Source organism: Sabethes cyaneus, chromosome 2, assembly GCF_943734655.1.
Source record: "Sabethes cyaneus chromosome 2, idSabCyanKW18_F2, whole genome shotgun sequence".
Lineage (NCBI taxonomy): Eukaryota > Metazoa > Arthropoda > Insecta > Diptera > Culicidae > Sabethes > Sabethes cyaneus.
The window spans coordinates 105,196,100-105,211,898 of NC_071354.1; the positions used below are offsets into that span (position 1 = coordinate 105,196,100).

The following is a 15,799-nucleotide window of genomic DNA, read 5'->3' on the forward strand; positions in this document are numbered from 1 at the left end:
GATGAAATTTCTTCATTGCACTAACACCACTTAACTAACATTGCCACACCTGTATATATCACATTGGGCTGCAGGGGCTTGCGATGGGTGCCATGTTTTTGTTGCCAACATCTCAGCACATCTCGACAAGGTTGGCAGCAAATCTACCTGTCAGACGGGCGCTATTTCTTGGATTTCTTGCATTTCTTGCAATAGCGCCCTTCGTTAAGTGGACTGTCAAACACCGTTCGTTAAGATAGGGATAGCACTCCGCTGGCTGGCTGCTTGCTGAAGACCTGAAGATGATTTCCCAGGAAAACAATGGGCACGCTAGCGCCACTACTTGTCTAGAGGCCATCCCGACGGGATGATCCCGTTGCTGTCTGATATCTTTTTTGCCTACCTACCTAAAATGAAACATTTCAATATTGGTAGTTCCGTAGTTGGGTACGCAAATTCACAGGTTCACATTCATCACAGTAGTTGCGGTAGTTGCTCGCGGTAGAGTGACTATATACAGAGTGGCGACAAGTCATCCCAAATGTATATGCATTGCGGTTTTTCCAAGGGCATGGTGTGTTGCTATCTCTTTTTCATGTAGGAGTGAAGAGAGTAACTTTCAAATGGTTCTCGGTAAAGGGGAAATCCCAGCAAATTTTTTGGTACCTATCAAAATTAACAGTTTGGTACCTATGCGTGAGACATCGAAAATGTTTGAATTTGACAGCCACTTCACCCCGTAGGGTTTTTCCGGTTTTTCTTTCTCTTTCCTGCATACGCGTTGGATAGGTCGTCTGCTCGATTGGAATAACACTGACAGATAAATATCATTCCAATTTTGACATTGTCGCCACTCGCCACTCTGTATATAGTCACTCTAGCTCGCGGTAGCTCGTGCTAGTGCGGTTAATTTTTTTTTATGTTTACGAACTGAATTTTGAATTTCAACTTACTTGTTTAGATCGTAATTATTAAATATTGCGGTTATTTACATAAATTTTCATCCTGTTGCGGCGGTAACCCGCATCGTCAATCACCGCAACGAGAACAAGGAAAGGTGGCCAAATATTTTTTGGTTTATATGTGCAATTGTTACTGATGCTTTAGCAACTAAAACTACATAAAAAAAATGTCTTTTAGCATCTTACATTCAAAAATATGTATTATATAAATTCATTGAATATCATAAGTATAAAAATATGTGTAAATATAGTAACAAAATTTAAGAAGTACGGAATGGGGTTGCAAATATCTAAACAATAGAAATTAATCTATTTGTATGGCAGCTCTGGACAAAAGCACATCCTTCAATATTTGGCGAGGTCAGCATTGGGCGATAATGTATCGATATAACTGGTACCGATATTCGTGGACGAAATCTCGATAGTTTTTTTTCGAAATAGTTAATTGCGGCATGCATATAACAGCTTTGTAAATGTTAACACGTTATAAAACAAGTCAAACGGAGTGTTATAAAACAAATGTAAAATGCAGATCGTCACGTGATGCGAGCATTTTTGCTGATTATGCTCTCAGCTGAGTATACGTATCGATATGTGAAAAATATCGATATTCAATTAACGAAAATTCGTCAGCTTCGCTCAATACAGAATTATTTTGACAGCTTGCTATGAACTTTCCGAGAATGAAAAGATTTCTTGCAAAGCACAATATACTAGTTAGTACAAAATGCAAATCGAAGAAAAACGCAAACCGGTATGTTTGATAGTTCTCGGGATGGCCGGCTCTGGAAAAACGACATTCGTTCGAAAGCTCGCCCAATATAAACATGCAGAGCACAATCCATATCTTATTAACCTGGATCCGGCATGTCGAGAGGTTCCTTACCCAGCGAACGTTGGTAAGAATGACCATAAAATTAGACATGGGATGGTTTGATTTACATTCTCGCTTTTTTGCACAGATATACGCGACACTATCAACTATAAGGAAGTTATGAAACAGTACAATCTCGGACCGAATGGTGGAATTGTTACGGCTCTGAACTTATTCTCAACAAAGTTTGGCAAAGTGATTGAATTGGTCGAGCGCACTGAAGATAAACATAAGTTTTGTGTTATTGATACGCCTGGACAAATTGAAGTGTTTACATGGTCAGCTTCTGGGACAATCATCACTGAAGCATTGGCCACAGCTTTTCCCACTATTGTTGTATACGTCATGGATATTGTTCGTTCTACGAGCCCCACTACCTTTATGTCGAACATGCTATATGCTTGTTCTATTCTTTACAAAGCCCGGTTACCATTTATAATTGTGATGAATAAAATTGACGTTCAGGAGTTTGGCTTTGCAATCGAGTGGATGCAAGATTTCGAAGCATTCCAAGAGGCTTTGGAAAGCGAAACGACTTATGTGAGCAACCTGACGCGAACTATGTCCTTAACATTGGATGAATTCTATCGAGATCTGAAGGCTTGTGGGGTATCATCCAAAACAGGAATTGGATTTGGAAAATTTTTTGAATTGGTGGACGAAGCAGCGAATGAATACGCAAATGATTACAAAGTGGAGTACGATAAGTTACGGATAGAAAGGAGTTTGGAACAGAAACGGCAGGAAGAGGAACAGCTTAACAAATTTTCTCATCAAGAAAAAGGACAGGAAGTTTCGTTGATCAGCGAAATCAGCAGCGGGCGGGAACGAGCAGAGCTTTATTTGAAGCATCCCGGCAATGAAAGTTCAGAGGACGAAGAAGGACATGAAGATGAAGCGGCGGCAATTGGTCCAGGTTAGGAATTTTCATTAGTTAATTCCGGAATATGATTAACATTATATTTTTCATTCATAGGCGACGACGAAGTAGAAGAAGCCAACTTCACCTCGTTTGTACAAAAACATAAAGAGCAGTATGCAGAGAAAGTACGGAAACAAAATGAAAAATAAAGCCAATTTTTAAACTAAATAAACTTTATTTCAATGTTCAATAACACAGAGCAACACGTACGCAACATAGATAGTAACGATATCAACGGACTATACGAGCGTTTAGAAACTAATCTTTGTAATTGGATACACCGTTAGATTATTCGTAAAGCTGTCAATGTCCGTGACGTAGTTTTGTTGAGGACCATCTGTCGTTACATAATGTATATGGAAATCTCTGTTTAAATCTTCATCATTGCTAATATTGCCATCGTTTTTAACATCAGTTTTATCGCTGCATCCCACTACTTGAACTGACAGCTTTCTTCTGTGTTTGTTATTAAACAACAGCGTTTTGTAGAATTCGATTATTTCGGGTTTCGTAAGTTTTTCGATATGCTCTATTTCTAGCTTGTTGCGATCAAATATATATTCCTCTGTGGTAATTTCTGCCCAATTACGAATCATCTCACTTTTCAATTCAGTATCGACAATTTGCTTGCGTTTCAACAGAGAAGATTTCATCAGCTGGAAATCAGAATCTTTCATATTTTCCAATATTTGTATAAATTTACTATTAAAATATTCAATTCGCTCGTCGATATACTTGAAAGAGAATTTATTCTCCTGTGAGTGGACAGTAATAGAATATCCTAAAATACCGAAATTATCTCGCATAGTGGTGGATATGTCATAACCGAGTTGCTCTTTGGTGCGTAGGATATCGAACAGTGGCTCCTCGATTAGCATTACTAGCATCTGTAATTGGGCATAAAGCGTTGGTGTAACAGGTCCTGCTTGATAGAAGTTAGTTGTAGCGGTGTTGACATCGTCTTTTCGAAACGATTTTACCGTTAGGTAATTGTTACCTAGTGGTATCTCACGAGCTTTTGATTCAATCAGAGAAAGCTGTAACGATATTTACCGTATTATAAGTATTATATGATAACAATTCAAAAATATTACATTTCGTATTTCTCCAATCTCGAGACTTGCCAGCATATTCGTCATTACGTCCAATGCATCCTGTTTACGAGCGTTTCCTTGTATCAGTGCTTGAATCCTGATCTTGTTGTAAAAACTTTGTGAATATTCCTTCAGCTCTTCTATTGTAAGAGTTTTTAGTGCATCGAATCGCTCCACCGTGGTCCAGAATGTTTTCTGTACAACTTTCAGTCGAATGTCTCTGAAAATATTAGAAAAATATTAGGAATATTATTTTCAAAAAATTGTAAAAAACAGCAGAAAAGTTAAGGATATTAAGTGGATCGAGACATAAAGGTTTTTTGGCTTCTAAAAAAATATTTTTTCTATTGATTACTTGAAAAGTTTAATATTTGTTATAATATTTGCCCAGGGTGTTACACTGCCGGAACTCGCATAACAATCTCATTTATATAGAAAACCGCACTGTCCTGTATTCTAACAGCTGGTTGCGAAGTCTGTCGTATGAAAAAAAGAAGGTCAAATTTCGAAACGGAATTAGCACCCAGGCTTTGCTTTATATAGAAAACTCCATAGAAAATGGGACTTATGCGAGTAGCAGCAGCACAGCTGTTTGGTGTGAGCTCTAATACAGCGAATGAAAACTCTCTCGAAATCGTGTTTTCATATCTTAAAAACGGCTTAACCTTCCGATACTCGCGCCAACTTCGATTTATAGGCATGCTAAAACCTCACTCGAATACTAATGCCACTTGGTGAAAAACTTATGAAACTTTTTCCACCGTTTAAAAGATCTTGGTCTGTGGATCAGCTTTGCTGAAAAGAGTCATTTTCTTTACTGCTGGAATCCCGAGATATACGGAGATAAAGTTAACGGTTCACAGGCGTTGTACAAAATACAACATTTTGTATTCCAGGTTTCCAGGCGCCTGCTTATGCATCTTTTTTCGTTTCGGAAATAATGCAACAAAACTTTGTTCCTCCTTTGCTTTCCTTCTTATTCAGCCAATTGAATAACTGTTATTGGTTCAAATGCAAGAGAAATGCACCCCTATACTTATTTATACCCTTATCCCTTCTTAAAGGGATAATCTCTCCTTTTGTCAAACTTCCTATGCTAATCTCTAATGTCAAGGAACATGTGCACTAAGCTTGATGAAGAACCGGCCAGGTGTTCCGGAGTAATGGCGGAACATGCATACAAATCTACTCACGTTTTCCTTTAATTATTTAAAAGATTAAACCCATTTTGTGATGATTTATCTACTGAAAAGAACATCTGAGGTCTGCAGCAAGTTTTTGGATGATGAATGACCAACTGGTTAAAACCACATTAAAATAAAAATAAAAAAGTTTTTGGAATATGAAGCAACCGTAACTGCAATGTTTAATAAACCAATTTCGAAGTCGACTGTTGTTGAGCAAGAGCAAGAGCATGTACTACAAAAGCAAAGGTAAAGGACGTCGACATATAGCCCTCATCAAAAAGGTGTGGCGCATGTGAGGCTTCTCTAGCATGTGGGCCTTCTCTATTCCTGGTGCCAGTGGGGTTCTTGAAAAGAACGGAGTTTACGGTTCAACAGGATATTGACTAAAAAGGTTCGCGAATTTTTCATTGAATGCTGGTTGCCAAGAAGCTAGTGGTTCGAAGCAGTATTAGCGACGGTTTATCTTTTGAATAAAAGTCCGACGTAGGTGATACCAGCTAAACAATGCCATAAAGCAATGCAATCAATGCTATGCCATTAACTTGAAACGATTGGTCAAAAATACATGAAAAAATGTCATTACGACTTTTATAGATAGATGAACAACGGGAAGCAAGACAGGAAACAATATATTACGGAATATCGAAGCTATTTTAGGTTTGGTATCTTCAATTCACTTTCAACTGGATGCGTAGTAACGCACGCATGGTGCAGCTACTTCGCTATACCTATACCTAAGAGCATAGCCGTGTGTTGCCTGCGATTGATCTAAATCAACTGAATCACAAACCATTAAAATGATGCTTGGAAATAGCAAATCATTGTCAGTGTGCATTTTCTGGTCAAAAAAAGCTATAGTGATAATGTTTTGATCTGTATCCAACGAGCTATGTAACAATGAATCAACAGGGTCAAAAGTCAAAAAATTTCTCGAAATTTGAGTCCTCGTGAGATACTTTATACCATCTAATTACGATGTCAGAAAGCTTCCAAAAAGTTATTATAGCTTACCTGTTTAGTTTATTTGTTTTAAGTATATCGTTGTTGTAAGATTTAGCCAGTTCTTTTTTCATTACTTCAAACACATCCACTTTTAGTCTCTGATTGAAAAGTCGCATCGCTCTGGCAATTTCATTGACAATAATTGGTGTTTTTTCATTGTAACCGTAAACCTAGACAATATACGACAGTGAATTGTTTGGTAATGATAAAAAATACGTAATTCGTAGTATTACCTTCAAAACTATTCCTTTTTCTGAAGCGTAAATTTCATAAACCAACCCTGCAACAGTTGCAGGATAGAGATCTTCAGCTATTTGGAATTTCAATATTAATGTGAACAAACTGGATAGCGTTGCACTGAAAAGGATACATTAAATTTATTGAGTGAAATAATGATCCCTTCTAACGCTAACCTTTTAGCATCCTGTAAATTCAGCGGAGAAATCAAATAGAAATACATCATAGACATTGGTAGATTGAATTTGCTGTCTTGTCTGAACCACAGCTCACATACGCTGTTTTCCATAATTTTTTCCGGGAATGGAGCAATTAAAGATGTTTCATTTTGTTGTGCAAAGATTGTAAAGTCTGTGCTAATATATGGATTGCGATCCTGCAATTGCAATTCTGGTATGACCTCTATGTTATTCCATAGTTTAGTCCATTCTTGCGGTATATCTGAAAAAAAAAAAACTAAATTCTAAGTGTGTTTATTAAAAATCGATTTATAATCGATTACATAAAATAATTCTCAAGATGAATCTCGACAATTGTAAGAAATTTAAAGCAGTTTGTTTGTAACTTTGCCGTAACTGGTCGGCGCTACGGTTCCAGTCTTGAATCTATTTTTAATGTACTTACATGGAAAAATGAGTATTAATTTTGTTGCATCGTTATTTCAACTTCTCAAAATAAATAATTTTTCGTGTAAATAGTATGAATGTTTCGTAGGATGCCCATTTAGTATAACGACATTTGGCATAATCATGGTCAGAAGTCGTAAAACACATTCGACCTAGTCGAGCCATCTTGCACGTTTTTGGTTTCGCAGGGGTTGTTGAGTTACACTGTCGTCCGGCATCCTTGCGACCTGTCTAGCTCACCGTAGCTTACCGACTCATGCCAGATGTACGATGGGAATATCTTCAAGCAGTGCCTGTACGTAGCTCGTGATTCACACACCCATCCCTCTTCGCTTTCAGTTTGTAATTACACGAATTGATCTACCACTTCTAGTTCGTCGCCGTCAATTGTTACCGTCCGTGGGAGGTGCGCGATTGTTTCTTTTGAGCCTCTTCTTTGCACGTATGTGGTGAATTTGGTGGCTGGCTATCCTTGGTGAAAATCGTGCCTCTCGTTTCGATGCGCGCTCGTCGGATCACCCCCTCAAGAACGATGTTGAACAGCACGCAGGATAAGCCATCAACTTATCCCTCGCTGCGTCTCAAAGGGACTCGGGAGCAGGCTTGATTTTGCTCATCTTAAGCATAGAGATACAGAGTAATCTGCTTCTCACAACGACCAAGAGCTTTCGTTTTCTATTCAACCGTTTGCTTTCCCTCCGAATGATGCCTGAATACTGTTTTCTCTTATAACCACTTATCATGTGCAGGAAGAGCACAACCACAAGCAAAGCTTTCTTCGTACAAAAGACTAGGGTGAATCATATATTTTGGACAGGTTACGTATATTACCAATTATTACTCGGTATTTAACATATGAAATCCTGGTCTAATTATCCAAAACGACTAGGCCACTATAAGTCTCAAGTTTATATAACTGTTCAAGGCGAATTACTTTGCAATTGTTGATATTTTTTCGAAACCAAAACTTGTCGCCGCTTGCTGTTACTTTTCAACGTGGATCAAGAAGAGTCGCAGTAAACCGACTTCACCTAAATTTATCATAAATTACGATATCAACCATATTTCACAAAACTTATTGTGTTCGTTACTAACCCTTAAAAATCATTTAAAATTCAAAAGGGCGTGTTGTCCAAAATATATTTTGAAGAAAAAGCAAACATTCATTTTGGACATCATCTGGGCTTTTGAGGAATGAAAAGCAGATTTGATGTCATTTACTGACCGCAAGCAGAAGCGCGAATTATTTTGGTATATCATTACGTGAATGCACCATAATTCTTCAAATCATTATAACATCAATCCTCCTTGCAGTAGCACTATTGTCTTTTTAATGATTTTCAAAAAATTTTCAAGCGTAAAAATTTTTTACGCTCAAATATCTCTGAAACGATATGATATAGATATGGCATGGCAATCCAAAATCACGTATACACAGTAGAGTGTCTCAAAATAGCACTACGTCAGAAAACCCGGGGGCTCACCCCTCAAATGATAGCTTAGGGTGTCACAACAAAACTTTTATATGACGTCAACATTGGTTGCCGCGATTTAGGGGTCGCACATTTGAGTTTTATGAAAAAAATGGCATTTTCAGGAGTAAATTCAAAAAAATATTTTTAGAAATGTTAAAGTAGGTGAAAAAAGGTATTTAACTATTTTTTTCACAATCATTGGGATCTGATACATTCATAAAAAAGTTATGGTGGCATGTCTGGAGTCATATTTGGTTACAAAAATTTATTGAATTCGGCAAAAATTTAAAATTTTCGAAATTTCATTTAAATAAGCATCAAAACAGGGTATCGAACAGTATTTCAGAGTAACGTAGCTATACTGTTAGATGGAAAATTTTATGACGAACAACTTTGCCGAAGAAAGTATGGACGTATGTTCAAATCTCGCTGACGTATTCACGTTTTTCTGAAGGCGGGACCAAACATATTTTCGCAATTTTCAAATTTTAGTAGTTCCACGTGAAAAAGGTAAATGATAAAACTTGAAGTATTTATTCTAAACGTTACCTACGTGTTTGATAGGAAGAAATATGCATCTTCCACAAAGTTTAGCACCATTAAGGCTTAAGAATCACTTTAAAAAAGGGCATATTTATTTTAATAGCCACTATATTTGAAAAATCGTATTTCCCGAAACTAGGGTTGCTCCAAAACTATGCTTAAGCGTGAGTTGTAGAAAATTGATTTTTAAACCTGAAAAAATAAACACTGAAATTTTTTTTGACCCTTTTTGTAATATCAGTAGATGGTAGAATCAGCAAGGTGTATTCAGACAAATTGAAAGGTATTATTTATTCTAGTTGCTAACATGGTAATATAACACGGATAACATTTGAAAGGGGCACATTTAAAATAAAAAAATAAAATATATTAAACTTTTTTTTCAAATATCTTACATACGGCTGCATTTAGAAGCTAATTATTATTTTGAACACGTGTTGTCAAGCAGAAACGAGAAATATAAGAATAATAATAAGAAATATAAGTAATAATAATCTTAGGTTACAAAATATTCATAAAAGTCGTTGTTCTACAAAATCCTTTGATAAATGCAGGTGCATAAATAAATGGTGCAAACCATTTCAGAAAAAGTCTCAAAATGCTTCAAATCACCACTATTTTTCCAAAAAAATCGAAGTTACCATTTCCTGTATATTTTATTTTACATTTATCCTGACTTTAGAACATAGTGAATTTTTTTTCAGTGTTTATTTTTTCATGTGGAAAACTCAATTTTCAAAAACTAACGCTTAGGCTTCATTATGGAGCAAACCTAGTTTCAGGATATACAATTTCTCAAACATAGTACCTATTAAAATAAATACGCCCTTTTTAAAAGTAATTCTTGAGCCTAAATGGTACTAAATTCTTTGGAAGGTACACGTTTCCTCTTATCAAAAACGTGAGTGACGTTTAGAGTAAATAGTTCAAGTTTTTTCATTTACATCTTTCACATGAAACTGCTAAAATTTGAAAATTACAGAAATGTGTTTTGTTCCGCCTTCAGAAAACGGTAAATATCTCAGCGAGATTTAAAGATACGTCCTTACTTTCTTCGGCAAAGTTGTTCGTCATAAAATTTCCCATCTATACAGTATAGCTACGTGGCTCGGAGACACCGTTCGATACCCTGTTTTGACGTTTATTTAAATGAAATTTCGAAAATTTTAGATTTTTGCCGAATTCAATAAATTTTTGTAACCAAATATGACTCCAGACATGCCACCATAACTCAAATCCCAATGATTGTGAAAAAATAGTTAAGTACCTTGTTTCATCTATTATAACATTAATAAAAATATTTTTTTGAATTTACTCCTGAAAAATGCCATTTTTTCATAAAACTCAAATGTGCGACCCCTAAATCGCTGCAACCAATGTTGGCGTCATATAAAAGTTTTGTTGTGACACCCTAAGCTATCATTTGAGGGGTGAGCCCCCGGGTTTTCTGACATAGTGCTATTTTGGGACACTCTAATACACAGTGACAGCCTTACTAGAGTCAACGTAGATTATGGAAATTGTCCTAATTTGTTCCTAATTGAAAAAAAACCCGTGCTGCTGAACTGAATAGAAGTATGGTGTCTTCGGCAAAAATGTTCAGTAGATCAAAACTTTCTGGTTGAAAAAAAGTAGTTTTTAATTTTCTCTCTACGTTGCGCTAGTCCATACATAATATTCTTGTAGCTTGTAGACATTACATCTTGTAAATCTGACTATGGAAAACAGTTTTGGGTTGCCTCACTATGTATGCTACGCTGGTGTATATGTGAGCTTCTTGTAAACGCTATATCTTGTGTTGTTGAGAAACTAGTCAGCTACTGTTTTCAATAAAGCTGTTTATTGCTGTTTATATACATTATAATGTTACTGTTTAAGTAATGGAGTGATGCGCAGTGAACAGTGGTAAGCCATAAGCATTTATAAAAAATCACATGTGCTGCGTAGTGAATAAATTTTGAAATAATTTTCCCACCATTCGCCTCAGTCCCATGAACAAGTTTCTCAAAGATATCAATCGGGAGTTAAACATCAAACCAAGATGCCAATTGATTGGCCATGATCACGAGAAAAGTACATGCAAAATAGTCGCTTATATACTAGCGCCGCGTAGTGAAAAAACTTCAATCAATTTTCATACCATTTGGATGACAGCAACCATTTGAACAGCACCCATATAGCTCTAGCTGTGCTGGCTGCCGGTCAAATGAAATAAAATAAAAAAATTTGAACGGCATTCTTAAAAATAGAATCATCTCTAAGGTTCATCACAGACAAACAGACGAGACACTCGCGTGAATTCCATCGTCCAATCAAAAACCACTCATTTTTTAAAAAAGCATGTTTCGCAACATGGCCACACCGCGGCGCGCGAGTGTTGCTTCGAGTTTTCAGTATAAAACCATACAAATGTATAAACCCTACATCATAAAACCCTGCAAATGCAAGTTACTCCGCAACATGCAGAACAGAGGGTGCTAGTGTGCAAGCAAAACGTGTAGGACGATGGTTTTTAAAGGATTTTCTTCTATGTGTCATGTCAGTTCGTCAGTGGGTTCAATATCATTTCTTATGGCAAATACAAGTAGGTCCGTGTAAATCAGCGTTGCATTAAGAAAATTTCTATCTAATTGCTATATTATCTGGAGGGCCGCACATACCTGAATAACCTTTTCAAAGACAGCAGCATCTTAAGCTACCGGCATCGCGAGAAATACAATGTATATAAAAAACGCACTATGTACTCTATCATCGCATAATAGGGAATTCCTAAAATATTTATTACACCATCTGATGTGGTGCAACTATTTGAAAGTATATTCTAAATATAGCAACTTGCTAGATGGCTATCATCACGATATATAGTGTTTACAAGAAGCTCATATATACGCGAGCACCACATGGTAAGACAACACGGCACTGTTTTCCATACCATCCGGAAGGGTCAAGTCACTTGAACAATTGTCCCGAGAACGGCATTTCTCTATATACCATCACAAGATACAGCATATTCAACCATATTACATATACACCAGCGCCACGCGGCGAGAAAATTCTAATCTACTGTCTTCCATCCAGTAGATCTTGATATACTGGAAAACTTTGCCGAAGACACCATATTTTGCGAAATATTATTGTATGAATTGTATTCTAATGCGAATTCTATGTTGAAATAAAGGTAACAAATCTCCATGGTGAGGTAGAAAAGAACGTATAATATTCCAAAACGATGAATAACAAATTCTTTGTATGTGTCCACTACCAGGGGGTTCTCATTATGAGCTCTTTGGTGTGGGGGTCAGAGGAGGGTAATTTAATAAAAAGTTGTTTTTGAATGGTGGCTGGGGTGATAAAATCAAGTCATTACTGTATTAAATAAGTCAAATCAAATAGTTCAAATAGTAAGGATAGGTGTTGAATCCTTCCTATTTGAAAATATTAACAAATTTTCATTTCGGGCATTTTATCAGATGTCCAAAATAAATGTATGGCTATGTATGATGTCCAAAATATATTTTGAACAATGTCCAAAATATATATTGAATGTCCAAAATAATGGAATGCAAAGGTTCAAAAAATCATTTTTTTTGGAAATCTATCTGTATTTGTGTCTTATCGGTACACCCTCATTGGACAGAGAGGGTTGCAACTTGCAATCTAGTACCTACTGTCAAACATTTCACTTTTATGTTTATTTCAAAGAGATATTTCCTATTCTATCGAAATGATTCCTTAGGCTGTCCAAAAAAATCAGAGGGGTTGTGTACAAGACACGACCGCATATATAGGTGACGCAGGACTACGTAAGTGTCTTTGTAGTGATAGTGGCATGTATTCATGCTTGTAATCATTCGATTCTTCATGTATACATGCTATATGCAACATATATACATGCTACATGCGTTGTATGTAACATTTATCAAAGTAGTAACATTGCATACGTTCAATTCTCAAAAGATTGTACATTTGAAAACAATTTAACAAAATCAAGAACACAAACTATTGCTTTCCTGCTACCTTACTGAAATTAAAGATTGTTTTTACTACCCATGGTTCCCCACGTTGAAGGGATTTTACCAATTTAATCCTATTTTATCAACAGCACATCTTTTCACTACACTTCTAATGGAACGGCAAGTATGCGTATTCATACAGTGTCGTATTATAACCGAACACTACAGCTGTAGTACATTTTTCCAACACAGATATCAAATTAGCCGAGGTTTAATCGTTTCGCAGTAAAGAATTTGCGATCTGTTGGGACGACGAACTTGTGTCATTTTTTCTGGCACACTTCCCTAACACAGACATCAAATTGGACTAGGTTTAATCGCGTTCGTAAGAAATTTGTTGGTACGAGGTGGCTTTGTCACTCTTTCTGGCATACTTTCCAAGCAAGGACATCAAAATGGTCTAGGTTTAACCGCGGTGTTAAGAAATCTTGTTGAAATGAGAGAACTTTGTCACTTGTTTTGGTTTACTTCCCAAGCACAGATATTAAATTGGTATAGGTTTAGATCATCGCAAAGAATCTTCCAACTAATCACGAAGCGAGAATTCTGGTACAACATAGGTTCATTATTTTCAATTTTTCAATAGTTCAACATCAAGAATCCATACTTTTCTTCATTTGGGTCAATTCTTAGAAGATTTTCCGATCGATTGGTGTAAAAATATTGAAAATCGATCGGAAAACCGCTAAGCTATTAGCGCTCAAAACCTTTCATTTTTCGTGACGCTCGCATTTTTCGATTTTTTGGAATGACACCCTATCTCAAAACTTGCCGTAAGACGTAGTCCTACGTCAATACATAAATCGCAACCTATTTGCTCCTTATCTCAAAGAGTACAGGCAATTTTATGGACTGAAACGATTTGCTCCGTGACCTTGAGAGCATGTATTCGGTAGTGCTCCGGCAGAAAAAGAAAGATGAACAAAACTGATGCTCATTCAGAGCAGAGAAGAGCAAAGCAGCAAAGCACTGCAAGAGCAAAACAAACAGGGAAGCTAACATCCAAATGAGAGAGAGCCAGGGATGGCACAATCACTTTGACTCAATTCACATTCATTTAACAGTACCGTCTCAGTCAAGCAGAATTTAAAAAAGTTATATAGGGGACGATTGAAGAACTAGTTATTGTCTGCAACTTTTTGAATAAAGCTGGGCTGTAACTTTTGTATTTACGGTGGTACAATGCTAGTAGCTCATTAGTAGCCAAGTGAAGGTTCAATTAGCTACTAATGAGCTGCTAGCATTGTAGCACTGTAACTACAAAAGATACAGAAAAACTTTTTTCAGCAAAATTGTAAATAACTAATTCTACAAATGTCCCATATAAAACTTTGTCAAATTGTGCTTGGCTGAGACGGTACTGTCAAATGAATATGAATTGAGTCAGAGTGGTCGTGCCATCCCGCCGCCGAGAATTGAGATTTTCTTCAGAGATGCGCACGAAATTCAATGTACCACTAATCAATCGCGTCAGTTTATCCGGAAAATCGTGTTCGTGCATTATCTGCCATGGCTGGTCTCGATTGACTGTATCGTATGCTGCTTTGAAATCAATAAAGATATGATGCTTGGGCACGTTGCAATGAGGTATATACAGTTGTGTTAGTGAAATGAAGAAATTTCTTTATGCTGTGGAATCGAAAATCACGATCAAGCGTGAGGTCAAACTCCAAAAACAAACCCCATTGTTCGGCACGATTTGTTTTTGTAGTTTGACGTCCTTCCCTAATTTTCCGCTATAGTATTACCATCAAATGTTTTCTTCTTCCACACCTTTTTAAACCTCATTGGGCACGTAGTACTCTCAACATTTCTGCAAGATCTTTCGGATCTCAGAAATTCGACCACAGTAGCGCGAGTTTTGATGAAATCCGTCTGATAATTTCCTACAAATCCTTATGCTATCGGTGCCAGCTGGTGTGACAGGATCTAGCAAAGTACCATGTAGGCGGCATTTACCAGCATTACGCCGCGGTAGTTGCAGCAATCGAGCCGATCATCCTTTTGTAGATGGGACAGACCACTCCTATCCATTCCTCCGGTAGCTTCTCCTCTTCCCAAATCTTGGAAATTACGCAGTGTAGACCCGATTTTTTAGCAGCTGAGAGCCGGGTTTGCTCTTGCCGTATCAGGAATTCCTCTCCATTGTACTCGGTCCTGGGCTACTCGTCGCCAATTCGTTGCGCTCGACACACGCAAGTCGGCTTCAAGCTGGACGTTGGACATCTCTGCTCTTGGTGCCGGTCGAGTTCTTGAGGAGAACGGATTTCACTGCACAGTCATACGGCATCCTTGCGACGTGGCCGGCCCACCGTAGTCTCCCAACTTGCGCCAGGTGATGCGATGAGAATCTCTCCAAGCAGTGCCTGTATCTCGTGATTCATACACCTCTGCCACACTCCGCTTTCCGTTTGTACTCCGCCAAAAATAGTTTGCAACACCTTTCGTTCAAATACGGCTAGTGTACGCATGTCTTCCGTAATCAAAGTTACTGTCTCAAGTCCGTAGAGGACTATGACCGGTCTGATTAGCGTTTTGTGCATCGTCAGCTTTGTTGCGGCGGTCTGTGCTCCTAGATCGAAGCTTCTTGAGAAGGGAAAAGTGGGCTCGATTTCCAGCTTGAATGCGTCGTTGGATCTCCTTAATCGTATTATTGTCGACGGTGACCAGAGATCCCAAATACACGAACTCATCAACCACTTCCAGTTCATCGCCGTCAATAGTCACCATCCGTGGGAGGTAAACGTTGCTTTCTCTGAAGCCTCTTCCTACCATATATTTGGTTTTCGACGCGTCGATTTGTAACCCTGTCCCAAGGTTTCTAGTAATGAAGTCGAGGTCGTCTGCGAAGGCTAGGAGTTGGTGTAAACCAGTGACCCAGACCC

At 37.5% G+C, this 15,799-nt stretch overlaps 2 protein-coding genes across 3 annotated transcripts in view; one reads left to right on the forward strand and one right to left on the reverse strand.

The window, feature by feature from the left end:
- The first annotated feature begins 1,325 nt into the window (after positions 1-1,325).
- On the forward strand, positions 1,326-2,886 carry LOC128733858 (GPN-loop GTPase 1). The gene is made up of 3 exons (XM_053827693.1): positions 1,326-1,840; positions 1,904-2,731; positions 2,792-2,886. The coding sequence occupies exons 1-3, from the start codon at positions 1,669-1,671 to the stop codon at positions 2,884-2,886; spliced, it is 1,095 nt and encodes a 364-aa protein (XP_053683668.1). The 5' UTR covers positions 1,326-1,668.
- A 13-nt stretch (positions 2,887-2,899) lies between these two features.
- The window catches only part of LOC128733854 (nardilysin-like), a 55,644-nt gene continuing 42,744 nt past the window's right edge, over positions 2,900-15,799 (reverse strand). For both annotated transcript variants that reach the window (XM_053827687.1, XM_053827689.1), the window contains 5 exons: positions 6,434-6,698; positions 6,254-6,377; positions 6,030-6,190; positions 3,832-4,051; positions 2,900-3,774 (listed from right to left, as the gene is read on the reverse strand). In XM_053827687.1, coding sequence (XP_053683662.1) covers positions 2,989-3,774; positions 3,832-4,051; positions 6,030-6,190; positions 6,254-6,377; positions 6,434-6,698 — 1,556 coding nt within the window. In that variant the 3' untranslated portion in view covers positions 2,900-2,988. The remainder of the gene's footprint in view (positions 3,775-3,831; positions 4,052-6,029; positions 6,191-6,253; positions 6,378-6,433; positions 6,699-15,799) is intronic.